This window comes from Cyprinus carpio, chromosome A16 (genome assembly GCF_018340385.1).
Source record: "Cyprinus carpio isolate SPL01 chromosome A16, ASM1834038v1, whole genome shotgun sequence".
Classification (NCBI taxonomy): domain Eukaryota; kingdom Metazoa; phylum Chordata; class Actinopteri; order Cypriniformes; family Cyprinidae; genus Cyprinus; species Cyprinus carpio.
Window position 1 is genome coordinate 11,128,520 of NC_056587.1, and position 24,694 is coordinate 11,153,213.

The 24,694-nt window shown below is 35.5% G+C and overlaps 1 protein-coding gene across 1 annotated transcript in view; it reads left to right on the forward strand.

Moving 5' to 3' along the window:
• Positions 1-24,694, forward strand: part of LOC109106543 (G patch domain-containing protein 8-like) — a 78,727-nt gene that overhangs the window by 35,648 nt on the left and 18,385 nt on the right. Inside the window, exon 2 of the mRNA XM_042772615.1 lies at positions 23,626-23,769. Within this exon, the coding sequence (XP_042628549.1) occupies positions 23,626-23,769 (144 nt within the window). The remainder of the gene's footprint in view (positions 1-23,625; positions 23,770-24,694) is intronic.

A 24,694-nucleotide genomic window follows, 5' to 3' on the forward strand; every position in this document is an offset into this window, starting at 1 on the left:
GATTACCTTATCATCATGAGGTAATTAATTTTGATTGGTTTGGGTTTGTAGTTCAAGTTATATTCAATCACATTTCTTTTCCACTTTGACAGCTTACATTCAAATTACATCTGTTTACATGTTCTTATCAGTTCCAATGTATTAGATGTCAGCATTTACTTTAAATGAGAACTTTACATTTGTAATACTGTAAATGTGAACGTCACCAGAATGCAGAGCAGGCACTACCCGGCTTTGCGCATTTCCTCTCTCTCTCTTTCTCCTTCCCACTCAGGAACATGCTTTTCTTGAGCTCCACTGATCGATACTCATCCATCCATCTCCCTCGCACTTTCAGTTTCTTTCATGGTACCTCCCTAGCTCTCTAAATTATTGAGACCGAGGTTGACCCTTCTCCTGTAAAACATCAATTATAAAATGACAGCACAGCAAGCCTGAGAGAGGCTCAGAAAAAAAAGGAAGGGATTGATTATGAATCGCAACTCATGAGACTAGGGAAGGAAGAATTACTAAGGAAGAATTACTACAGACTCTTCACATCCAGGCAAAGACAAAGACTTTATAAAGTGAGGACAAGGGAATAAAGCACAAACACACAGCAAACCAGACACACATGAGTAAATGAGGCGGTGAATTGTGAAACAGAGGACTGAGATTGAGTTTGTGGCCTGTTTGACACAGCAGACAGATTAACAAGTTACAGAATTCACAAGTACATGTTTGTAAGCAGCTCAATGCGTACAAGTGGAGATTCGGCACTGAGCCTAATTTTTTCAGGGTTGTGCTTTGAACTCGGCAGAGAATATGTTAAAAATTCACTGTAAACCTGTTTATCGTCATGGTCTTTTGCAGTACAGGCAGATGGTTTTCTGCACGTTGTGGTTTTGGCTCCATTTCATGTACTGAAGTTTATTTATCCTTTGGATGTAAATGTGATCTCCACCCTCACATAAATTAGATTCAAATTAAGTTTGTATTAATGGCCGACTCCTGATAAACATTTTATAGTTTATGGCAGTTAGTGTATTACAAGAATTACTCTATGCTGTAAACCAGGAATAACTTTATTTACCATATAGTATCATAGTGCTGTTAAGCAGCAGAAACTGTCAGTGTACAATACACGCCTGCTCAGATGGAAGGACTGAAGAGTTAAAAAGGAAAATTATGATTTCACACTTTTTTGGAGAAGCATATTGAACAAGGAAATAGTAAAGGGATGGACAGAAGAGATCTGCAAGAAATAATATCCAAACAGCATGAAAAGAATATATGAATAATCTTGATGGTCTGATCCTGGGCTTTATGACCAGGGGGTCCATCACAATTTAACATACAGTGTTGATCCTACCCATAAAGCTCAGAGGGACTATTTGCACCAAGTTTAAAAACATTGACCACACAGCGCAGTAAAGATCAGTGCAAGTGAATGCTGGATAAGTTGGCAGGAGGTAGAGATATATGGTAGAGTTAAAATAATGTGAACATCTGGGAAATAGGCAATATTTTCTTTATTTATCAACATTTGTGTTAAATATATCTTCCAGCCTTCTTATGATAGATTCATACAACTTTTTAGTCTCCAGTTGAATGTTAGCTATCAGAACATCTGCCAGTTGAGATGTTGAAGAAGGGAATCATCTTCTCACTCTTCTCTCCAAAACTGCCAATAGTGGTTTGAAAATATTTAAGTCAGGTGATTTGTTTGGTCAGGGCAGATGTTAAAAATATTTAAGTCAGGTGATTTGTTTGGTCAGGGCAGATGTTGAAAAGATTTAAGTCAGGTGATTTGTTTGGTCAGGGCAGATGTTCATTTTGTTGCTCCAGCTGTCCAGATTTTATGAACATGACAATATCTTTTTAACATTTTAATGTTGGTGTCCATGATTAAAGTTTTAGGAGATGCATGTCTTTCATGGATGTTGGCTTTGTGAAGTTCTCTGTGGAAAGAGTTTTTGAGGAAACTGGGTGAATACTGAGGTGTGCTGTCACTTTGTTGCAGTAGTTCTACAGTATGTTATTTGGACATAATTTTTTTTTATTGTTTGACTGTCCCCAACATTCACTTTTGGTTTTCACCCACTGTTTTTCTTTGCTGGTGTTGTCTTGCCATGCTTTATATACGCAGTCGAAATTATAAAGACTGTTGTTCTTAAAATACCAAACAATTGGCCTATTAATGTTACAAACTCTCCTGCTAAATGGGTGTCCAAGATTTGCCCTTTTTGGAAGCCCTTTTGGAAGTAACAGTAATTTTACATATATGTTATAAAACTACATACTGTACAATGTATTTTTACATCAAAGCTCACAGAGAGTGAAACTTTACAGTGGGTGTAGAAATACATGAAGACTAATTTTTTTGTTTTATTCTCTGACGAATGCCATGCTACAATGAATAATGGAGGAGATGTCGTGTGATGATTTGGGCTGTAATATTGGGAAGTGAGATGGAAGGTCCCTTTAGAGTCTCTGAGGGTGTCAAAATGACTTTTGCGAGATATGTGGAGCTCATAACTGATTATTTTCTGTTATGGTATAAAAAGGATTATGTCTTCTGCAGGGCAATACATATCCCATGCTGCAAAAAACACTAAACACTAAAACTGAAAATGTATTTCTGCATCCACTGTAAAGGTTTCTCTCTGTTTCTCTTTGCTTAATAATGTGGAACCTCTCTAAGTAGGTTTTCCATTTACCTAAGAAGACTTGGGACTATTTAACAAGCCTGTCTGAGATTGATAATTGAAATTATCTAAAAAGATATGAGGGGAAAAAAAAGCACATTCTTTGAAAAATTACAATCTGAATTTTTATTTTACTGAATCCTACTGATATGTCACTTGCATAATAATTTGGAACACAGTGTATATATGCTTCATATGCTCTGAACCGGTGGATCACAGATAACCTTCTTCTGTTCCCACTCACTATTTATGTTCAGATCAGTACAGTTCATTTTAAATCACAGGTATTGAGGTGTAGATGAGTCAATGTCAATCATCAGAGCACCTTTACAGTGCTTAAGAAGGCTATTACATTATCATTATATATACATTTCATGTATTATGTATTATTTTGATTGAGTATTGAACTTCAAGCCTGTGAAGTGTAATTCACACCTCCTGCTTACTCATCTCGCATTCACATTCACTTGCATTGATCTCCACTGTAATATCCTCCAATGTATTATACAGATTTGTGCTCCTTAAAAATCTGGACTGGTATCAAAAGTTGTAGGTTTGAACCCCGCAGGGAGCAATCCTGGAATGATCACCATTGTGTCGCTGAGCCACTTAAACAACCCTAGGCTGCTCCAGGGGAATTTAACATTTTGTATGAAAGTTTGCTAAAACAAATTTCTGTCTGTGGCCAGGCTTTTCTTTCTTCCATTGCTCTGCTCACTCCTACTCACTGATGTTTTGCTGTACTTTTCTTTAGCTTATTTCTCCCATGATGGATTGTGCATGGGGAGCAGTAGAGAAAATGGTCCTGTTATAGGCCTATAATAAACCTGACAAATGGTGCACACATGCGCCCCACTCACAGAACTGGGTATTTTTTCCCTCTCGTTTTTTTTTTTTTTTTTTCTTCATTGTATACAATTAAAAGCAAGTTTACTGATGGTTTTGTACTACAATATAGCTCTAAAACAAACTGTCTAGAATTGCAAGTACTTGCGTTCAGCACTTACCGAAGCACATAGAGATAGTTTATAACCAACCAACAACACTTGTGACAGTATAATACTGAAGTTGTGAAAATCTTTGGCTTCGCTGTTAAAGGGGAAAAAAATCTCTGTTGAGCGCAAAGTGAGAAACTACTTGTAGAAAATTGCTTTGTGCTTTCTGTTTCTTTTAACAAATATAATTTAGCCCTCATTACTTCATTACTCTATACTTAGGCATCTCCTATGGTTTGTTAGTTATAGTAGATTTTCTTGAATTCTAGCTGTGCTAACAGCAGTGCTGACATTTTTAAATGTGATAAGATGCCATTTTACCTTCAAATCAAGGGGTCTTCATGCATTCAGAGAGAAAACACATTGCACAACACATAAGATAATGGAAAACCTCTGATGGCAGTTGAAAATATTGTAGCATCCACAGAAAAGCTCTTGCTCCAAATGATTTGAGAAGGTAACCATTCATATGCAGATGTAGCCATTGCTCAGAGATGACAGTTGTTTTCTGCTTGCTAAATAAATCCCTTCTAAATTTGTTTCGCTCAGCATTTAGCAGATCAGAATGGCATAGCAGAGGAAAAAGTAGACATTTGAACACTGTAATCATAATGTAAACGAATAATTCTACCATGCAACCATACTTAACCTGACCAATCCAAGTAAACAGCACACTCACTACTATAAAATGGTGACTTTTATGACTTAATATATCCATTCAGGAGCACTTTTGCTAAGGAACTCCATAGTTTAAATAGCATATTTTATTACATTTAATTTAGTGGGTTATGAAAATACAGAACTGAAATGCCTTTTCCCACTTGCTAATATTGCAAGATCTTTTATTTAGTGGCTAAAAAAAAAATTCAAAGATGAGAATGTCTATTAATTTTCAGAATATATCTAGGCCTCAGTGGCAGGTTTGTTATGCTGGAAAACCAGATAACCAATTTATTTCCCCCCCCTTTTTTAGTTATTACCACTGAGTTTAGATGTTTTAATTTGGGAATACCTAACCACAGGGTGCCAATATGGCACAGGTATCTATATGACTGATATGTACCGGACCGAATCAGAACACAGATTTCAGTACTTCATTTTGATGCCACTAAAATGCCTGAGCTGTCAATTGAAATATTTCCCCTGATGCAAGAAGCATAATCACCACATGTGATCGCTAGTTAAATTATGCTGCATTCATGTGGTGTCAGAATAATCAGAAAAATAATTTACCAACTGAGAGAATTCACGGGAACCGAAAGTTGGAAAGCTCTGATAATACAAATCCAACACATCTTTGTAGTAAGTTTAATGTCAATGTTTTTTTACATTCCGAATTAAAAGCACAACTCGAGAAATGAGAACATCCGAGAGGGCAGCAGGTAGCCTACCGCTAGCTATATACATTAAATGTGTTTACCTTAAAATGCCTAAAGCCAAACTTCCCTCGAAATAACCTGCATCGAGAAGAGGTTATAAACCTGTTATTTAACAAAAGAGAACATTATAACATGTTCTTACTCCCCATCCTCAGTCAAATGTTTGAAATAACTTCCTTTTGTGATCTAATGTGGCTTCTTTTCACAGAACGAGGCAAAAAAATGTATTCTATACTGTAAAAATTTTGATTAGCAATGGATTATAAATATACTTAATTATTATGAAAATACCAGAGATGACTTAAAGAACAGATAAACTGCATTTTCAAAAACAAGTGTTTATTGTCTTCAATGTTATTGTCTTTTTACTCAGCCACAGTGATAGCTAGATAGCTTTGTCCATATTAGGGATTTCCTGGAGCATCAGAAGTTCTATTACTTCTATGAGGCATATGTGGAGTTTCAGCATGAGGGCGCCCTCTGGCTTCCAGTATGGATGAAACAGACATTACATGTGTTTATAGCGCTCAGTAATGGCCAATCCATCCTATTTCGGGTAAAAAAAAATAATAATAACAATAATTCTTCTCTCAAAAGAAATTTAAAGTGTTTTAAAATCCCATCTTAAATCTCAAATCACAAAATAAAAGACCCTCTCATGTGCCAAGCTACCAGAATCGAAATGAAAACCATGATTAAAAAAATGAGTTATATATTGAAAAGTGGGCTAACTGTATTGTTGCATCCCTACCAAGAATATCGGCTACTTTGCTGTTTTTAGTACTGTAATAGATATTTAGTGTTAAATTATTGTAGTTGGGTTAGGTGGCATAAGTTTTATTGTGAATTTGTAATGTAAATTTGTTGTGTTTTGTGTGTTGTACTTTAAATTTGTAATATATTGTTCAATTTAACTTTTTATTATTATTATTATTATTATTATTATTATTAAGTTAAGATGTCTCTTTTTTTAAGTATTGGTTCAGGCACCCTTTAGGAACTGGTACCATTTTAAAATTATAGATTTGGCACTGCTATCGTAAAAAACCCAAATGATACGCAACCCTATTGACAGCGTCACTTTATATATTTGTCAGTTAAACCAGTTCCTCTCAAATTCTGTGCTTAATAGTATACATTGTGTGAGAAACCTGAGTGATGATGGCGAATGGTGGTGAAGAATTGTGATGCACACGAGCCCTCCCTGGGACTTAATGTTGTCATTATCACAGCTTGTAGAGAAATCCCGCCAATCTGCTGGGGCTAAGAAGATGATGTTAGAGCAATGTGCAGAAAGAATGCCTTTAAACTGCATGTTTTAAGCACTGGGCCATTTAAAATCACAATCCGCCATTAATAATTGCCTGAACCATCTGTCTTTATGTCTCTGGCTGACAGTGTTCAATTTAAACATAAACAATGACTTTTTTCTGTTGTTGTTGTTAGAGGGGGTTATGTGAGGACAAAGAGTTTTCATCACACAACAGCAAAAGAGCCTTTCCATTTCCCCTTTCATGAGTGTTTTGATGTTCACACATGCAGAGGCAGCTCAAGGTTTAATGTGAAAACCTAGTGTCAGCTCAGATGATTTAAAATGAATCTTCCATTTATTGAGCTCCTCTTACCTTGGAAGAGGCCATTTTGTTTTGTAAAAGTGTCTGAGAACTGAGATAACTTGAGAATGATTGTGAATGAACCTAGTATGTCAGTGACTGCTTTTGAAAGTCTTTCATGTATTGTATTGAAGGAGAATGAATGGTATTTCAGAGAAAAAAACCTGCAAAGAACAACTTCTGCAAAATGGTCACCAAAGGACAGGCCATTTATTTGAACTATAGTATACACTGATCCATGCACAGAAATTTTTTTAGTTTGGGCTGTAGAAGTATTTTCAAAAGCATTATACAGTATACTATACACCTGCATTATACAGTATGATGTCTAGTGATTTAATGTTGAGTTCTAATGAATGAGTTTTATGTGTTAGATGTAAATATGACCGCAACATAAATCATTATTATCATTATTTCATTATTATTTTTAGCCAGATTTATATATATATATATATATATATATATATATATATATATATATATATATCAATGAATGAGTATCTAGAATGATTAATTTTATTGATTTATTTTTGTTTTGAATTTATTTTTAACATATTTAGTATCATGTTAATGTCTGCAATTTATTTATCAATTATTGACCCTTATTTTAAAATAATAATCATCACTTTCAAACCAGCCAGATATATCCCTCATTTTCATATGGTGATTTCTGTCACGATAGGACTCACTGTGCGATAAGAACACAACATTAACAACTGATAAATTAGCTATTGCCACCTGTCAGCCATATCCTTAAAATATCCCATGCAAATGAGCCCACCGACATCATCATCAGCATCACCTACACCAACCAGCCAATAACCACAGTTTTCTTTTTAAAACACAAATGCAGAGTACAGATATTGCTCTCAAAAGTTGGATTTGCTCCATATGTTGAGTACAAGACCATCACAGAAAAGTATTTCTACACTAAGCACCAAACAAGTGTTCACACAGGGCCGATTGCACTGGCTGATCATTTGTCTTTCATCTCTTCATCTCTTAATTATCGTCTTCAGGATCTTGAGGGGTTGTAGTGTACACGACCACCCAGAACTCACACATACAGTATGCGCCTTCACACAAACATGCTCACACACTTTAATATGCTGTAGTGCCATCAGTGCAGCAATGATTCAGAACAACATAAAAACCCAGGGTAAGTGGACTCCCGGGTGGGGATATTGTCTTTCCCCAGCTTCACACAGGCCTTGTTTTCTCAGTGTATAATAATATGTAATGATGATGAGCGTTGATTACCGCTGCAGAGAGTAGCAGGCTACTGGAGCATGGAGGGAAAAAAAAGCAATTTAGCCCAGCACAAAATCTGTCTCCCACAGAGACCATCACCATAGTAGACTGCACTGGGCAGAAATCATTAAAGTTCTAACAGGGTATGAATCCTAATAAAACTCACTCCACCTGTGTGTGTGTGCATGTGGATGCTCTGACCTGATTGGACACATCTAATCTAAAATCAAACATGCAGGTCAGATTGTCCTCATTTGTCTGGTTCCTGCTCTGTGTCAGATGGCATCAGTTAATCCCACAGCCATTTTTAAATCCTTCAGCTGATGTTTGAGAACACGTTTACTCCTCCTGACAAACCATGTTAACTAAGAAGGCCTCAAGTGTTCTTAATAGATATAGATGTGGTATTATTACTCAAAAGAGGGCATTTTGTGTTATGTCATGTCTCCAGTCTCTAAAGGGGTGTTCAGACTGACAGCGATTTGCAAAGCAACCGAAAATCATTCATATTCATTGAAAATTTGGGAACTTTGGGATAGTATGAGTGCCTGTGATTGTTGTAGATGTTATGTGGATGTGTCTGGCAATGTGACAAAGTTGAGCAGAGTTATGTTTATGCAACAGTTTTTATTTGTCGTTAAACATATTTGCATCTCGGCCAACACTGGATAAATATTGACTGTTTAATAGTACAGTATGTGCTGATTTCCAATACTTCAACATTTAGATTAACTGTCATCTAATCGTTAAATTGATCTTTTAAAAGATTAATCATTTGTTATTTTTTAAATGGAATCTTTTGCAAATCTCAAAATTTTAATGTTATGATCAGGGCCTAAAATTAATGATTGGCAAGAAGCAAATATATGAAAATGTGTTAATCGGCACTGTATCTGCATTTCGTTTTTTTTATTATTCATTCTAACAATGCTTGAGAATGCAATATGGTTTAGTGTAATTATGAAATCACTAAGACTTCATTGTAATTATATAAATATGTAATCTGATGCGCTGCGTGTTTCAGTGCAGCACTGTGATCTTTTGATGGTTCGTAGTAAATGCTGCTATACATGAACTCCATCTCTGCAAGTTCAAGTCTGTGCAAGTAAAAATATTTCTGTATGATATTTTCCCAAGTCAGTGGCCACTGGCAGCTGTAGCAAAAATGTAGACAGAATAGTACAATTTTAACATCAGACATAGATAGTGATCCACCTCCTATTAGATACTTCAGTCAAGTTGTTGTAACTATGAGTGTTTTCCTTGTTCTATATATATATATATATATATATATATATATATTTGTTTATTTATTTACCTCTGCTGTTATATAGAAACATAATAAAATAAAAATCAATAAAAAATGATGCATGTTGTCAGAAGTTGTGGGTATTGTAGGAGAGTTTGATTCATGCATTGATAATCTTTTTTTTTTCTTCTTCTTTTTTTTGATATAATGCATTATGCTCTGCAATTTATATACACAAGTTTTTGTCTGCCAGAAACATGTTCAGTGTTTCAATGTAACTTTTAGTTCAAAACAGAATGACATATTTTTCCCCCCTGCAAATACATCCCATTTGAGCTTAAATGTTCAATAGTATGGCTAGACCACTAATAGCATCTACTACAATCAACAATGCAGCTGTTAGATGAGCTCTAGCGCTGAAATTGCTGTTTGTCTGAATGCCCTTTAAAAGAATGCTTCGGAATAATGGAGTTGTCCATGGTGCTGATCTATTTTACTAATTCTTATGGGGTGCTGAAAGGACAGCGCTTATAAACACAAACTGAAGAGCAAGATGCTCCTGGCAAAGAACATAATAAAAACCTGTGAGAGAACATATAAAGAAATAATCTTCAAAGATTTGGAAGAACAATGACTTAAAAGTTCAAAGTTTGCCTATCAGAAATATATGTGCAGTATAATTTTAAATAACCTACAGAAAATTTCAGAAGTCACATAAGCAAATTAATGCTGAGGGGAGGCATAAGATGCAGTGTGTGCTTTGTGTGAGAAGGTTTGTACAACACTTCTGTCAGTCAGCTCTTATTCCTCGTCCAGTCGTGAATGTGTGAAAGAGCTGAACGAATTCCATGTCAGAGTGCATATGACAGTTCCAGCATGCAAATCCCCATTTTACCTCAACCACAGTAATTAGACGTGAAAGGTTTCATTTGCACAGGCACACTCACGCAAATATCTTGACACATCTTCAAACAAACATTTGCAGGAGCACAATGAGCAGAGACACCGATGTTGAAACATAATGGGGCTGTCAAGAGGAACAAACACACGCATATGCTTGCACACCCACTAAACTGATGGAATTGTCATTAATGAGTAAGAAGCAGTCTATATGTAGACCTTAATGAGGAGTATTTGTTTAAATACTTAAACAGATTGTTTAATTATGTTATCCTTCTGCAGCTGCCTATTAACAAATGAACCGTAAAAGACCAGCACATTAAATTTTTCAAACTTGGAAGGCGATTTAGGGTGCAGATGTTTGTGAATTATCATGCATCATGCATCTGAACCTTTAATGATTGTTTATCAGAGGGTTAAAATTGAACGTGTGAGGTTTCTGAAAGTCACTCAAACAGCTGTGTTGCAGCTGGACTGAATATTCTTCCTGTAACCATCTGCTTTGTACATCATGGCTGGACAATATATATTTTTGAAATATACCAACATTCTCACTGGCCCCACGACCATTTTTTTTAAATATAAATATTATGTTAACTTGAAATGTCTACATTTTACATTTAGGTGATACAGCAAACTGGCATCTGTGGTTGCTGTAATAATGTTTCTATTGTAGCAGGGTGTCTGTATAATTTACAACTTCAAATTGTCTACATGAAATTCCAAAATCTGCCTTTTACATTAAAATAAACTAACTAATTAACATAAAATTTAAAAACGCCCTAATGAACATTGATAACAAAAATAAGAAATAAACAAAGCTATATAAATGAAGTATAATCATATGCAATTTTCACACAGATATTTCTGAGAATGTACTTTTACTTTTTTCGGTGGTAATTGCTTTTCCCGAAAACCATACATTTTTACAGTATTTTACTATAAAGGTACATATAATGTGATGTTAAACCATGTAAAATTTTCCACCATATATGGTAAGGTATTTTATAGTTAACAGGTTTCTACTGTAGCATTTTGACCATCTTTTTCTATTAAAATGACCTTTTTTTAAGTTAAAATATTATGAAATACTTAACCTCTGTATATCCTTTGTACTTAAATGAGTCCTTAGATTGGGTTAGAAGTTGGTGCTCCTTACACAGCCACAGCCGGCAAAGAGATCCGAAAACAACTGGGGATTTACAGAAATCCTCCAAAACCAAGACTGAGGATAAATGAGGCTTTACGCAATTCTTCGTAATGAGGTTAAAATATGCCCAGAGTGGCATTTTGGTGATGCACAGATAAACGTTGTGTGTGAGCTTGTCACAGAGTCCATAAAATTGTATTGCATAGGTAAAGACTGGTTGCACAGTTACACCATATGCTCTATACATTTTTAATTGGTCTCAGTACGTATAATCAATGGAAGCTTTATATTTGTGAGTTTTTTCCCCTCATATATAGAACTGAGAGCACTCTGTTGTGTTTAATAGGTTGTCTCTTTGTTTTCAGTGAAATATGAAATATGTTTTCAAGTGATTTAATGCTTGGAGTACTGAATAGATTGCAGACCATTTAAGCTCCACTTCTAAAGATATGACCCACTGAACCACCCACTGAAAGCTAAAGAAATAAATGATTTAAAAAATGTCATGGTGATTCTAAACTCCGTGATTTGCTTTGACAGGAAGAGGGAGGCACTAAAAAAGTTAACCCAGATTTGGCTTCCCTCCTTTGGGGCAGTATTCGCCTGAGGCTTAGCTCTTCAAGTTCTCACTGTAGAAGAAAACCAAGAGATATCAGACAGCTCAGATGCCATCCAAGGATGAAAACTCAAATACATTTGTTGCACATGTGCTGCTGTATCATTTAGGCAGTGAATCTTTTCATTTCTTCTCGAAATTCATCATTTTGAGCCCCACATTCTTTTTTCTACATAATTATCAATCTTTTTATTCACAGCAGAAGCAATGAAATTAATAAGAAAACCTATTAATTAGACCCACATATTGTGGCTATATAAAAGGAGAGAAGAAAAAAAAGAGAAAGCAAGAAATCTGACTAATTACAATATATTCTAGAGGACTTTGGCAGGTGATGGCAGGTCTTTTCCTGTCTGTTAACAGGTGGAACAGCCTCCTAAATGATTAATTTGGACCAGATTAAGTCTGTTGGACTGATCTCTGTTATTTCTGCTTGGCTTGATTATTTCCTCATTTAGAAAACCATAAGCAGGGCAGCAGATACAGTAATTCACATGATAAATGAGCCAATAGGATCCTTAATTCATAATGGACACAGGCAGACAGAAAGTGCTTTATTTTGCTGTTTTAATGTGTTGCATTTCTTTAGTCGTTTTTCTCAGCAATATGAAGATCAGTCACAGAAATGTCAGCAATAAGACCTCCAGCTGCAGAGAGATCAGCGTTACGAATATCAACCAGAGAAAGAAAAGCAATATGAATGTCAGCCAGAGAAAGCAATATTTCATCAGGAGAGTATCAGACAGTGCTGGAGGAATTAGTAGTAGGAGGGTCAATGACATGCCCTTCTTATTTTATCTGAATCTATTAATTTATTAAAAAAATACTTTTTAATTGCTATTCCAATTCATGCGTCCATTTATTTGAATATGATGAATATATATTATTAATTATTCTTTAGTTAAAAAAGTTTAGTTAAAAAAGTTTTTTTTTAGCCTAAAGTAAATATATCTTACATCTCATATGTCAGCTGTTATACATCTCAGTGTCAGCGAATCACAGTGAATCAGTTTTGTTAATATATATATATATTTTAATGTAATAATTTTAAATAAATAATAATTATTTTAGATTTAACAATATATTTATTAACTTTAATAACTTGAAGGTTACGCATGACATTTTTAGAGTAATTAAATTATGGACTTCACACATGTGTTTATATTTTTTCCTTCTGATTTTGTCCTTTTCTTATCTTGGGCACTCTTATTTGTCCTAGGAACATCTACACAAAGAACATTAATCATTTGAACAGTCTTGTAATCTTTACCAGACAGGCTGACAACTATACATCACCTATCATTACATATGAAGATTTGTATTTTAAAATGGCTGCAATCTCACCATTTACACAATGATTTCCACACTTTATTCTCATTTCTGAATGTGAATATTTATCTAAAGACCATTGACAGAATAATGTATTCTATAAAGAGACGGCTCTTCTGTATTTTAGAGCCTTCGTCTCCTTGACTCTTTCTCTCTTTGTTACTGTCATTCATTTCTTTAAAGCTGTGCTATTCCAGAGTACAGCTTTTAGTTAAGCATTACGGTCTTGATCTTCCTTTAAGGTCCCTCAGTGTCACCTAGACAGTACTACAGTACTAACAGCAGTCGCCCATAAAACTGAACAGGCACAAAGCTCTAGGGTTATCATCTCCACCAAAAGCTTCAAACTGTAGGAAAGACTGTATAAAGCAGGTCATATGATTAACTCACATGAGCTAAAGCCATCTGGCTTCTCTTACTGATGCTTATGAAGCTTTCATCTCATTTCTGCACCAGTTGTGCTGAACTCTTGCCAAATGCATGAGTTTGCTTTTGTGGTAAATTGCTGATCTGATCTGTGCGTATGTTTGAGTTTGTGTACACCGTGCATTATTATGTTTTGATACGATCAGGAACGGAGAAGGTCACACTCGAGCAAACTTGCTGCATGCACATTCGGAGTCACGCACACATGCTGTGCCACCCCTGTGAGGTATATTAAGCTGGTGAATAATTGGTTCATTTCCTGCGTCTTTGGTTCTTCTCTGCAATCAATCGCCCCAAGCACATAGACTCTCAGCTACAGTTAGACACATCAGGGGGCTTAGAAAGTGTGTGTGTATTATTCTATTGCCTTTATGCTGTATTTTCTAAATTTTACAAATATGTGTATATATATTTTATGCATATAAGTGTGTGTGTATGTGTGTGTGTGTGTGTGTGTGTGTGTGTGTGTGTGTGTGTGTGTGTGTGTGTGTGTGTGTGTGTGTGTGTGTGTGTGAAAGAGAGAGAGAGAGAGAGAGAGAGAGAAGGAGAGAGTGGCCCCTTGTGCAGGCTGTGTGAAGCCCATCTGAGTGTATGTTAGTGCAGTAGTCATCAGTCCGCCTGTAGCTGGGGCCAGATGGTCGTGCCTCTGCAAACCACTCAGTAAGTACATCACAGATCTGGGCATGTGGGCCAACTGCTCCACTACATCTTACTTAAATAGTCCCTCTCTCTTGCTCTCTGGCTTCCTTTGTTCCCTCATCTCTCTTTCTGTGTACAGTATATATCATTGTGATACTGATACATTAGCGTACATTAGGGAAAGCATTTGTTACCCATAATACAAACACATCACACTTACAGTAAACACCATGTTCATTTCTCATCACTTTTTGTAGTGTTCAGTGGGTAACAGTTTGAGACAACACTGAAAATTTCATTTTAATCTGGAAATAAATTTGTAGGATTCTAACAAATGTAAAATAAAGAAATGCTGTGATGTAAGATGAATACAAAATATTTTAGATTCTGCACTATTTCTAGGCCAACATGTAAATTTGTGATACTGACCATGTGAACTCCTTTGTAGACAAAAAGGGGGATAAACCAAATACTGATAATCAGGGACGTAGCCAAGGTTTTATAATTACAGAGGTCCCAAATTCTGTCAGTCATTTAACATTTCTTTTATAAAACAAACAAACATGAAAAGTTTGGCTATTTACATCTTATCTCACACTTTATGGCTGCTAACTGAAGCGTCACATTGAAATTCGCGCTATGCAGCCTTTGTGAACATAAAGGCCACCTACTTTGATTGGTCATCTCAAATATTTTTTGACATTGATGAGCGGAGACTGTCACCATGACAGGCAGCTGAGGCAACTCTTGGTCTTGGTCGATTTAATGATGCTTGGTATTTTTGCAACACCAAATAATTGTTGATACTATATTAGGCAATTATTTCACAAAGTACACCCCAGACAAATACAAAGGCCTGGACCTTGGTGACCTCTTAGCTGGCTATGGCCATGCTAATAAATATAAAATATGTCAAATTTTCAAGACAGTTGTTATGGTGAATTAGTAAAAAACTAAAACAGAAGCATTTTCAAAAGTTATCTCAGATTTTTAACACTTTTAATAGACACAGTATATACACTAGTATATATGGTATATATTTAGGGTTGGTAAGAAATGTAAATATTTTAGAAAGAAGTCTCTTATGTTCACCAAGGCTCCATTTATTTGATCAAATAAAGTAAAAAATAAACAAATTAATTATGAAATATTATTACAATTCAAAATAATGTTTTTCTGTTGTAATATATTTTAAAGTATAATTTATTTATAATTTATAATTCATTACTCCAGTCTTCAGTTTCATGTGATCCTTGAGAAATTTTTCTAATATGATGATTTGGTGCTCTGGAAACACTTCTAATTATGGTCATTGGTCAATGTTGAAAAGAGTTGGTGCTGCTTAGTGTTTTTGTGGAAACTATGAAAGATTTGTTTCAGGATTCTTTGATAAAAATAAAATAAAATAAAAAATAAATAAAGTTCAAAAGAACAGTATTTATTTGAAATATAAATCTTTTTTTAATAATGTAAAAGTCTTTACTGTCACTTTTCACTGAATGCATCCTTGATGAATAAAATTGATTCATTTAAATAAAAATCGGACTAACCCCATACTTTTGAACAATAGTGTAGAAATAAATGCAGCTGCATGGGGCATGTTGTAAGCACCATGTTGTAATTTAAACATGCATTTCCCATTTGAGCACAATGGGCCCACATCACTGCACCACAGCTCTTCTTTTTATGTTGTTTTCATCACCATCTCTCACCATGTTTCTCTCTCTTCTTACTCATGCTCACACAGTTCAATAACTTTTTGTAAAGTTCCGTCGTAGATGGCTGCCCAAATCTGCCACTCTCATCCGCAGTCTAAGCTTTCAGGTTGAGATTAGATCAGGTTTTGAAGAAATTATAAAAAGTTAATCCAGTCAAGGTAGAACCAGCCACTGTGCTCATTGCTTTGATCTGTCTGAAGATAATGGCCAGGTTTTTTTTTTTTTATGCATTGAAGGGGATGATATCATTATAGGATTTTGGCAAGAGAGGCCATTGGCATGTAGGAGATTCATCTGGCACACACACACACACACACACACACACAAACAAGCTGAAAAACACAAACATACACAAAGGCAAATTACCAGGGAAATTAGGGGCCCTCACCACTTAACCCAAAGCCAATGAAAGAGAGGGAGCGAGGGATGAAGAGAGGGAGCAGAGGCCTGAACCTGCTGTCCATGATGAAACAAGCCAGTGGAATTTAATTTCCCTCCGGTCAAGAGATGCCAATAAACACTATTGAATCCTGTTCCTGCCCTGACATGATAGGAATTTAATTTGAGACCCACAGGGATCTTTCTCTCTTTCTGTCTGTCTGCTGCACTGGAACACTGCCCCTCTCTCTGTTCTGGATGTTTGCACAGGCTGAGAAAGAAGGACAGAAATGATTGAAATTCCTAGTCCGCATCCAAGAACACATGCACGTTCACACACACACACACGCGCACACACACACACACACACACACACACACACACACACACACACACACACACACACACACACACACACACACACACAGGTTGGAAGGCATCTCACAACATACCCCTTAGACATGTGCATGCTTGCATAAAAACTCCAGTGATGTAGCCTTGATTCGGGCCGTTCAAAGTTGCAAAGAATGTTTTGCTCTGATATGATCTTGCGGCAAAAGTAAAGGGTGAAAAGCAAAAGTCAACCACAGAATATCAAGCAGAGCGACCAACTATTTTGTTTAAATTTATTATTATTATTAAAAATTTTTTTTTTTTTTTTTTTTTTTTTTTTTTTTTTTTAAAGGGTGCATCAGGGGCAGTCCTGATCAGTCCTGATCAAAGGATAAATAAAAAAAAAAAATACAAGGAGGCACTGTACTCTGTCTGCTATTCTACTATGTAATTTTCTGAAATGTTCATGTTATGGCTGATATTAAAACTCTACATTATGTCGTCTAAATTCATTAAAAATGAAAAATGTAAAAAACGTCAAATGTAAATGTAAAAAACTAAATGTAAAAAATGTTCAGTGGAAGATGATGCTGAAAGGGGGTCACTGTGAACCAGGGGTGTTTCAGTGGAAACTAGTTCCTGCGGTTTAACAGTAGGAGAGCAGCAGACTGATTCCATTAGACAGAGGAAATTTCCCTTGATCTAGACACACCAGTCTGTCTGAGTATAACCAAACTGCCTTATGAAAGCTATTGTAATGTGTTATTCATTAAGTGGGACTTTGCACGCTCTGAAGAATTCTTTTCACATATTCTTTGAGGAGCATAACTGATGTGACATTTTCTTGTCAAAGATTTTAAAAATGCCTTTTGACTTTCTTTCCATTCTGAACTCTCAAAATTAGACTAAAGATAAAACTTAATGGCTCTTTTTAATACACATGAAGACATGAAATATTTCAAACAGCACGAGCAATCGAGCCATAGGAGAGTTAGAAGTAAAAAAGAGTGAGAGATATCATCGTTAAATTACCATGGAACTGACATGGAAATCAGGCCGAATTTAAAAGGTGCTCAGTAATATTTTTGTCTAGGTGTTTGTACTTGTGCTTGAGGGAGAGAAAGTGAGAGAAAATTTGTTTTAATGGGTGAACCACGAAACCTGGCACTCTGTTCGCTGTCAACCTGTGTTTAATGTGCTGAATGTGAGAGCTGTTAAGGTCAGTGAGCAGGCAGAGAAAAGCCTCTCTCTCTTTCTGTAAAGGGGGATAAAAGTAGGAGATCTAAATAGTTGTCTTATGGATGTGGGTGTCACCTTGTTCTCTTCTCCTCTACAAAGGTTGAATAGCACTGCATTGAACCCACGACACCCCTAATTACACCTTCAGCTCCACCTCCATCTGGCCTCCACATCTTTCCACATGTGCTCTCTTTCCATACTCACTTATTCAGACCCAGATTTCATCACACTTTTTATTATGGGCACTTAGCGATCAATATAGTTGGCACCTGATAATGGCATTTTCTTGGAAATGCTCAAAAATGAGGCATATTTTCTAGTAATGTTAGATCTCCTGCTGTAGCATTGTTTTTAATCAGGCACTCATAAATGAAGCAGTAATATTATTAGGGATTTTCTAGATGGAAAGCAAAAGTGATGGTTTTTAAAGCTGAGATGAGTTCACAGATCTGAGAGGAAGCTATAGAGTCAGATGCTTGAAAAGAATTCTGAGAATGAGAGAACCAGCATGAGATCAACTTGTCTTGCACATCTACAGCCTCCCGGCCCCACCTGAGCATCTCTGCATGGGTTGCACACTTAGGAGAGCCTCAGTCGTCCAACAGGTGGCATCATACAATGCAGTGTTACTGCAGAATGTTATTATTCTTTGTTTGTGAGTGTGTAACATGGTACAATATAAAAATAAACAATATAAGCAGGCCTCTGCAAAATTTGACATTACATCATTAGAATAACTTCCTGGAATGAAGATGCTGCACTGATTCACACACACTTTCTAAATGCCAAGTGCAGGTAGAATAGGTTTAATAAACCTTAGTTACGAAATTTTTCTACCAATTCCAAATATCACACAAAAACCTAAACTTATTTCGTTTCAGCTAGTTAACAATGCAATTTTTTTTTTCATTTTCATTTAGTTTAACTTGGACTAAAATAACTAAAACTGAAACTGAAATAAAAAAATAAAAAAAACCTAGGCATATACCTGTATAATAACAACAACAACTACAAAAATGACACAAACACAACAAAATTACAATCACTTTAACTAAAATTAACATGAAAAAAAATCTAATTCTAAATATTAACAAAAATATTGTATTTCAATGATACTAAAATAACATTACGAGGTAGCTGTTCCATTTTGTTTCTTTTTTTCCAAGTAGATGTTTTTGTGTAAACATAATGCCCTTCTGTTTGATCTGTAACAATTTACTGTAATCTCTCTTTCCAGAAAAAGATAAAAGATTTGACACTTGATTTTCCATGTCTCGTACAAGAAAAGATGTGAGTGCACAATCCATTTTGGGAATAAATTGGTATGAGTGAGCTAAATCTGGCAAAACCTCATTTGTAAAAACATAGTTTATATGTATAAACAGAGAATTTATATAAAAATAAAGTATATTTCCTTTTAATTGTAAAAATGCATGAAGTTTTCTGTTAGGGTTAAGTTATAGTATTTATAACAAGCTGTATATCAAAGCAGCAAAAGTCTATGGAATGTCCTCATTTACTGTATATAGCTAAGTAAACATGCTTGTGTGTGTCTTCACAGATCTACAGACATTGCTTATTTGTGTCTCCAGCTGTATGCTTAATTTTTTTAAAAAACAAAATCAGTTGCTTGTCAATTGAAAAATGACATGATTAGCTTTCAAACAAATAACATAACACATATATTTATTTTTCAACCTGTGGTATAAATGAAATAAGAGCGAAACCGAGAGTATGAGAAAGAATGAGAAACTAAATGACTGAAAGTGCACATTTAAATTGCTAAGATTTGTAAGGGAGAGTGTTTTGTAGCTCCCCAGACAGCAGCATTAAGAAGATGACCTACAAATGCTCCAATTTATTTGCATGTGCTGTTACAAAACACTTACATTTGCAAAAGTAGATTCAGTAGTAAAGCAGACACAGTAGTGGTATGGCATGTATACAAGGAAACTTTCAACACAGATGATACTGCTGATGCATATTGGGTGCTACTGTCTGACATTTTGTGAAAACCAGAAGGACTTTTTGAAGACAAGTGCATGGATTATAATTAAGGAAGTGACTTCAAAATTTAACTTGAGGTCGCTTTTCACTTTAATTTTTTATAAGATTCATCCTTTCTGCTGAATTTAAGCTAATGGAGATACTAATTGGAGATAAAGGAAATTTGCGGTCCTGATGCATCCTGGGAACATGATGCTGTGTTTGTGGCAGAGGGCAGGTGGTTGCCAGATCACTCAGCCAATGATCTGCCTTTTGCAACCCCACGACTGGGCCTGTCCTTCAAACTGTCTGTGAGTAAGTGCAGGACACGTGTAACTAATTCTGATGCAAAATGCATCCAAAAGCAATTAAGAGTTAACATCTGTTGTTTTGAGTCTCAGGGACGAGGCGTGTGTTAAAATGACAGATGTACAGAGTGGCTCTTCTCAGCTCTCTCGCTCTCTCGTTTCACTCCGCCACACATCTGTGAGACTAAATTTAGGGTTACATTTTACAGGGGGCCTATGGGGGTGATGAATTTTGGGAATGAGTTGTAAAGTCCTGGGGGTGGGGGTTGGGGGGGGTATCATTTGTAGGGATGTAAAACAAAACAAAATATTTAAAAAATCGACTTACTAGGTTGCCTGAATGACTAGTCAACTTTAAGCCTTGTGTTACAAGACTGGTTTCAGGTTCATCGAATCATGACTAGGTGCAATTTTATGGAGGATTTACATAAGACACATTTGTTTAAAAACAGCTACATGGAACACAACAGAATGCAGGATCCATTTTCTCAACTTGGACTTTTAAATTTAGATTTCCATGGCAAGAAGACTAGAAAAACAATGTTAAGATATGGTACAATGATTTTGTATATTAATGTTTATGTCATGTCATGTTATGTTGAAAAATGATCAAATGTTTGGGGTCACACACACACATACATACACACACAAACACACACACACACGCATATATATATCAGTGTCACGTTGTCACGTTATCCTTCAGAAATCATTCTAATATGCTGATTTGGAGGTGAATAAACATTTCTTATTAATAGCAATGTTGCTTAATATTTTTTGAAAACGTTTTTTTTATTTTTTTTATTTATTTGTTTTTTTAACATTGTTTTGAATAGAAAGTGAACGGAAAGTTTAAAACACCAGCAATTATTTGAAATAGAAATCTTTTTAACAAAAATGTCTTTACTGACACTTTTGATAAATTTCACACACACACACACACACACACACACACACACACACACACACACACACATATATATGTGTGTGTGTGTGTGTGTGTAAATTTATCAAAAGTGTCAGTAAAGACATTTTATGTTATTTTATATATATATGTGTGTGTGTGTGTGTGTGTGTGTGTGTGTGTGTGTGTGTGTGTGTGTGTGCGCGTCTTTGTGTCTGTGCTTATTTTAGATACCAAGTGTGGCTACCAGAGTGTCAGCAGTCAATCATGGTGTTCTTTTAATTAATCTCACACTGTCTCTGCTCACAGATGGATTCTGTAGGAAAAGCGTGCCTCATAATCCCTGATGGCCCATTAACTGCATCACATCCACCTCATTCATGATTTGCTCCCATGCACTGCCGGGCTGTGTGATGCAGAGGACCTCTGGCCAATTATGAGGCACGTGATCAGTATTATTCTCACAATTACTTCAACTTTCTCTGCAGTATGTAGAAACTTGTTAATGAGCTCTATTAAACTATTCCAGTGCTATGCTGTATACAAACTCTCTCCTTTAAACCCACACCATCTCAAAAGTAGAGTGTAAAGAGTAGAGTGTTAAATAGCTGCTACACTGTGACCTTTTCCACCTTGTTTTCCTGTAGTAAATGTTGAACTGTGGTGTCTGTGTCAGAATGGGAAAGCTCTGGTAATGATGCTCCAGAGAGATGTACTCTTTGCTTACATGTGTCTGTATGTACCGGATCAGTCTGCACAATGTGTTTGTATGGTTGATGTCGCACCCTGAGGTCTGTATAAGCACACTTTTGAAACTGAATGAATCGCAGGAGCTTTTGAAGTTACCGGCTAGCTGAATCTCATGTGAAGTTTGCAACAAAAAAAGAGATGACATCCCTAGAGGAACTGGGCCTATACTGTGTGTGTGTGTGTGTGTGTGTGTGTGTGTGTGTGTGTGTGTGTGTGTGTGTGTGTGTGTGTGTGTGCACGTGTTTTTGTAACATATCAGGACACAACTTTGTATAATGACATGGGTATGACACAGGTATTACAAGGAGAGGGTGACTTATGAGGACATAACCCATGTCCCCATTTTTCAAAATGCTTATAAACCATACAGAATGAGTTTTTCTGAGAAAGTAAAAATGCACAAAGTTTCCTGTAAAGGGTAGGGTTAGGTGTAGGGTTGGTGTAGGGCGATAGAATATACAGTAAGTACAGTATAAAAACCATCATGCCTATTGAATGTCCCCACAATTCACAAAAACAAACATGTGTGTGTGTGTGTGTTTGGGTGTGTGAGTGTGTGTGCATCCACTCCTGAACATGTTATTAGTGAATGTTACATGGTGATCCACCTGTCTCAAATCTGAACAGCTTAAATAATTAAAGGTGAATGTGTGTATGTGTGCACTTTTTTAATCTTAATTCTTAAAGAGATTGTTCACCCAAAAATGAAAATTCTGTCATGATTTACTTGCCCTCTTGTCGTTCCAAACCCACGAGACTTTTTTGTTAATCGTTGAAACACAAGTGAAGATTGAGAAGTTTCTGTCCCTCCATTAGAAATCTAGTGAACCCAAACTTACAAGATTGAAAAAGTTTAAAAGGCACCGTAAATTTATAATTAAGCAGTTTAATTCAAAACTTGTGGAGTGATACAATCACTTTATATGGTGATTTCAATAAAATCTGCTAATCATATAAAGTGATCATATGTCTTCACAAGACTTGGATTAAACCACTCAGTTCATATGGATTCATTTACAACAACTTTCAATGGAGAAACAGAAACATCTCTGATTTCATTAAAAATATCTTCATTTGTGTTTTAAAGATTAATATAAGTATAATAAGTCTTATCGGTTTGAAACGACATGAAGGTGAATAAATGATGCCAGAATGTTAATTTTTGGTTGAGCTATCGTTTTAATTTTTTAAATACTTCATAAATCTGTCTGAACATATTCATATATAAAAAGATTATAGAGTAAGATTCACAGAAAATTACAGGTAATTGTTAAATATTGCTCAAAAAATTATGTATACAAACAAGGCAAGGTCAGCGATGTTATGTGTTAAAATGACTTTTAAGTGGTTAAGAACAGTTAGCTCTAGTTTTATTATCACAACGAGCAGTTCAGCTTGTTAATTCATCCTGCAACTAATATGAACTCATGACCGTGTTGTTATAGTAACCCAGCTATGCTCACATTTAAGTATCTTCTTAAAAGTGTTGTTGGTGCAAAACTAGTAATTAAAACAAAATGTAAAAACATTCTATGATGGCTAGGTTGTCTGATTTCAGTCTTGATGATCAAATTCAGCAAGGATAAGACAGTCTAAAAATAAAAATGCTTAATTGATTTTATGTGCCATCATGTACAGTTACTTCCTTTTGTGGTTTTAAACAATCAGTTCAATCATTTATTGTCAAGTGTAGTTGACTAATTAAATTATAGCATCTACATGCATAACCAACTCTCTCACTCGCTCATTATCTCTCTCTCTATCTCTTTTTTTAGGACTACCCTAAAAAAGAGAAAGCCATTGCAAAAGCCCTTGGGGATTTGAAGGCTAACTTCTATTGTGAACTATGCGATAAGCAGTACCATAAACATCAGGAGTTTGACAACCACATCAACTCATATGACCACGCACATAAACAGGTAAACTCCAACAGCAGGTGATATAGCTCATTAGATGGAGAAGCAGGAAAGAATGCAGAAATGAAAGCATGTTTGGAACTGTGAATCAACTTCCCCTTCAGTCTATAAAACCATTACCACTTTCAGTGAAGTATATCTGTACATAATGATATGCATAGAAATGATGGTGTGCTTAGTCAGATACACTACTCGACCACAGTTTGCTTTAGTTAAAATAGTTTAATTCCTGTATCTGTGTGTGTAACTGTGTGTAACTGGTAACTGATATCATACTGGGGCAGGTGCTGTGCTGTGCGGGAGGTGTTCCACCCACAAAGAGGGGTCAAATTTGATTGTTGCGTTAACAAAAAGTAACAAAACATTTCTGCACCTTTAATTATATTTGATTATTTCATTAAAGTAACAATTTCCATAGACACAAGTGCTGCACATTTTTTATTATAATAAGCATTCTGATTCAATCTAACAAGCAAAACAAGTTCAAATAGACCTGCTGGTATGGTTTTACGGGTCACACCCATTTGCTATATGCTATTTGCTTTTTAATGGTGCTTTATGAGTTCTATTGTCTATTGAGCATTCATGTCATGTGCATAAACAGCAATCACTTTAAAACTCTTTAACACTACCTGTTAAAAGTTTTTTATATTTTTTTTTACAGTAAGTTACTGTAAGGACGTGTAAATTGTTACAAAGATTTCTATTTCAAATAAATGCTGTTCTTTTGAACTTCTTGAAAAAAAAAGTATAAAAATTTTTTTTTCATTATTTATAATAATAATTAATGTTTTTGGAGCACCAAATACACAGATTTTTGAGAAGCATGTGACAGTGAAGACTGATCACACCATCACAGGAATAAATTATTTATTTATGTATTATTTATGTTTTATAGAGAGAACAGAATGAATCACATAACGTGGAA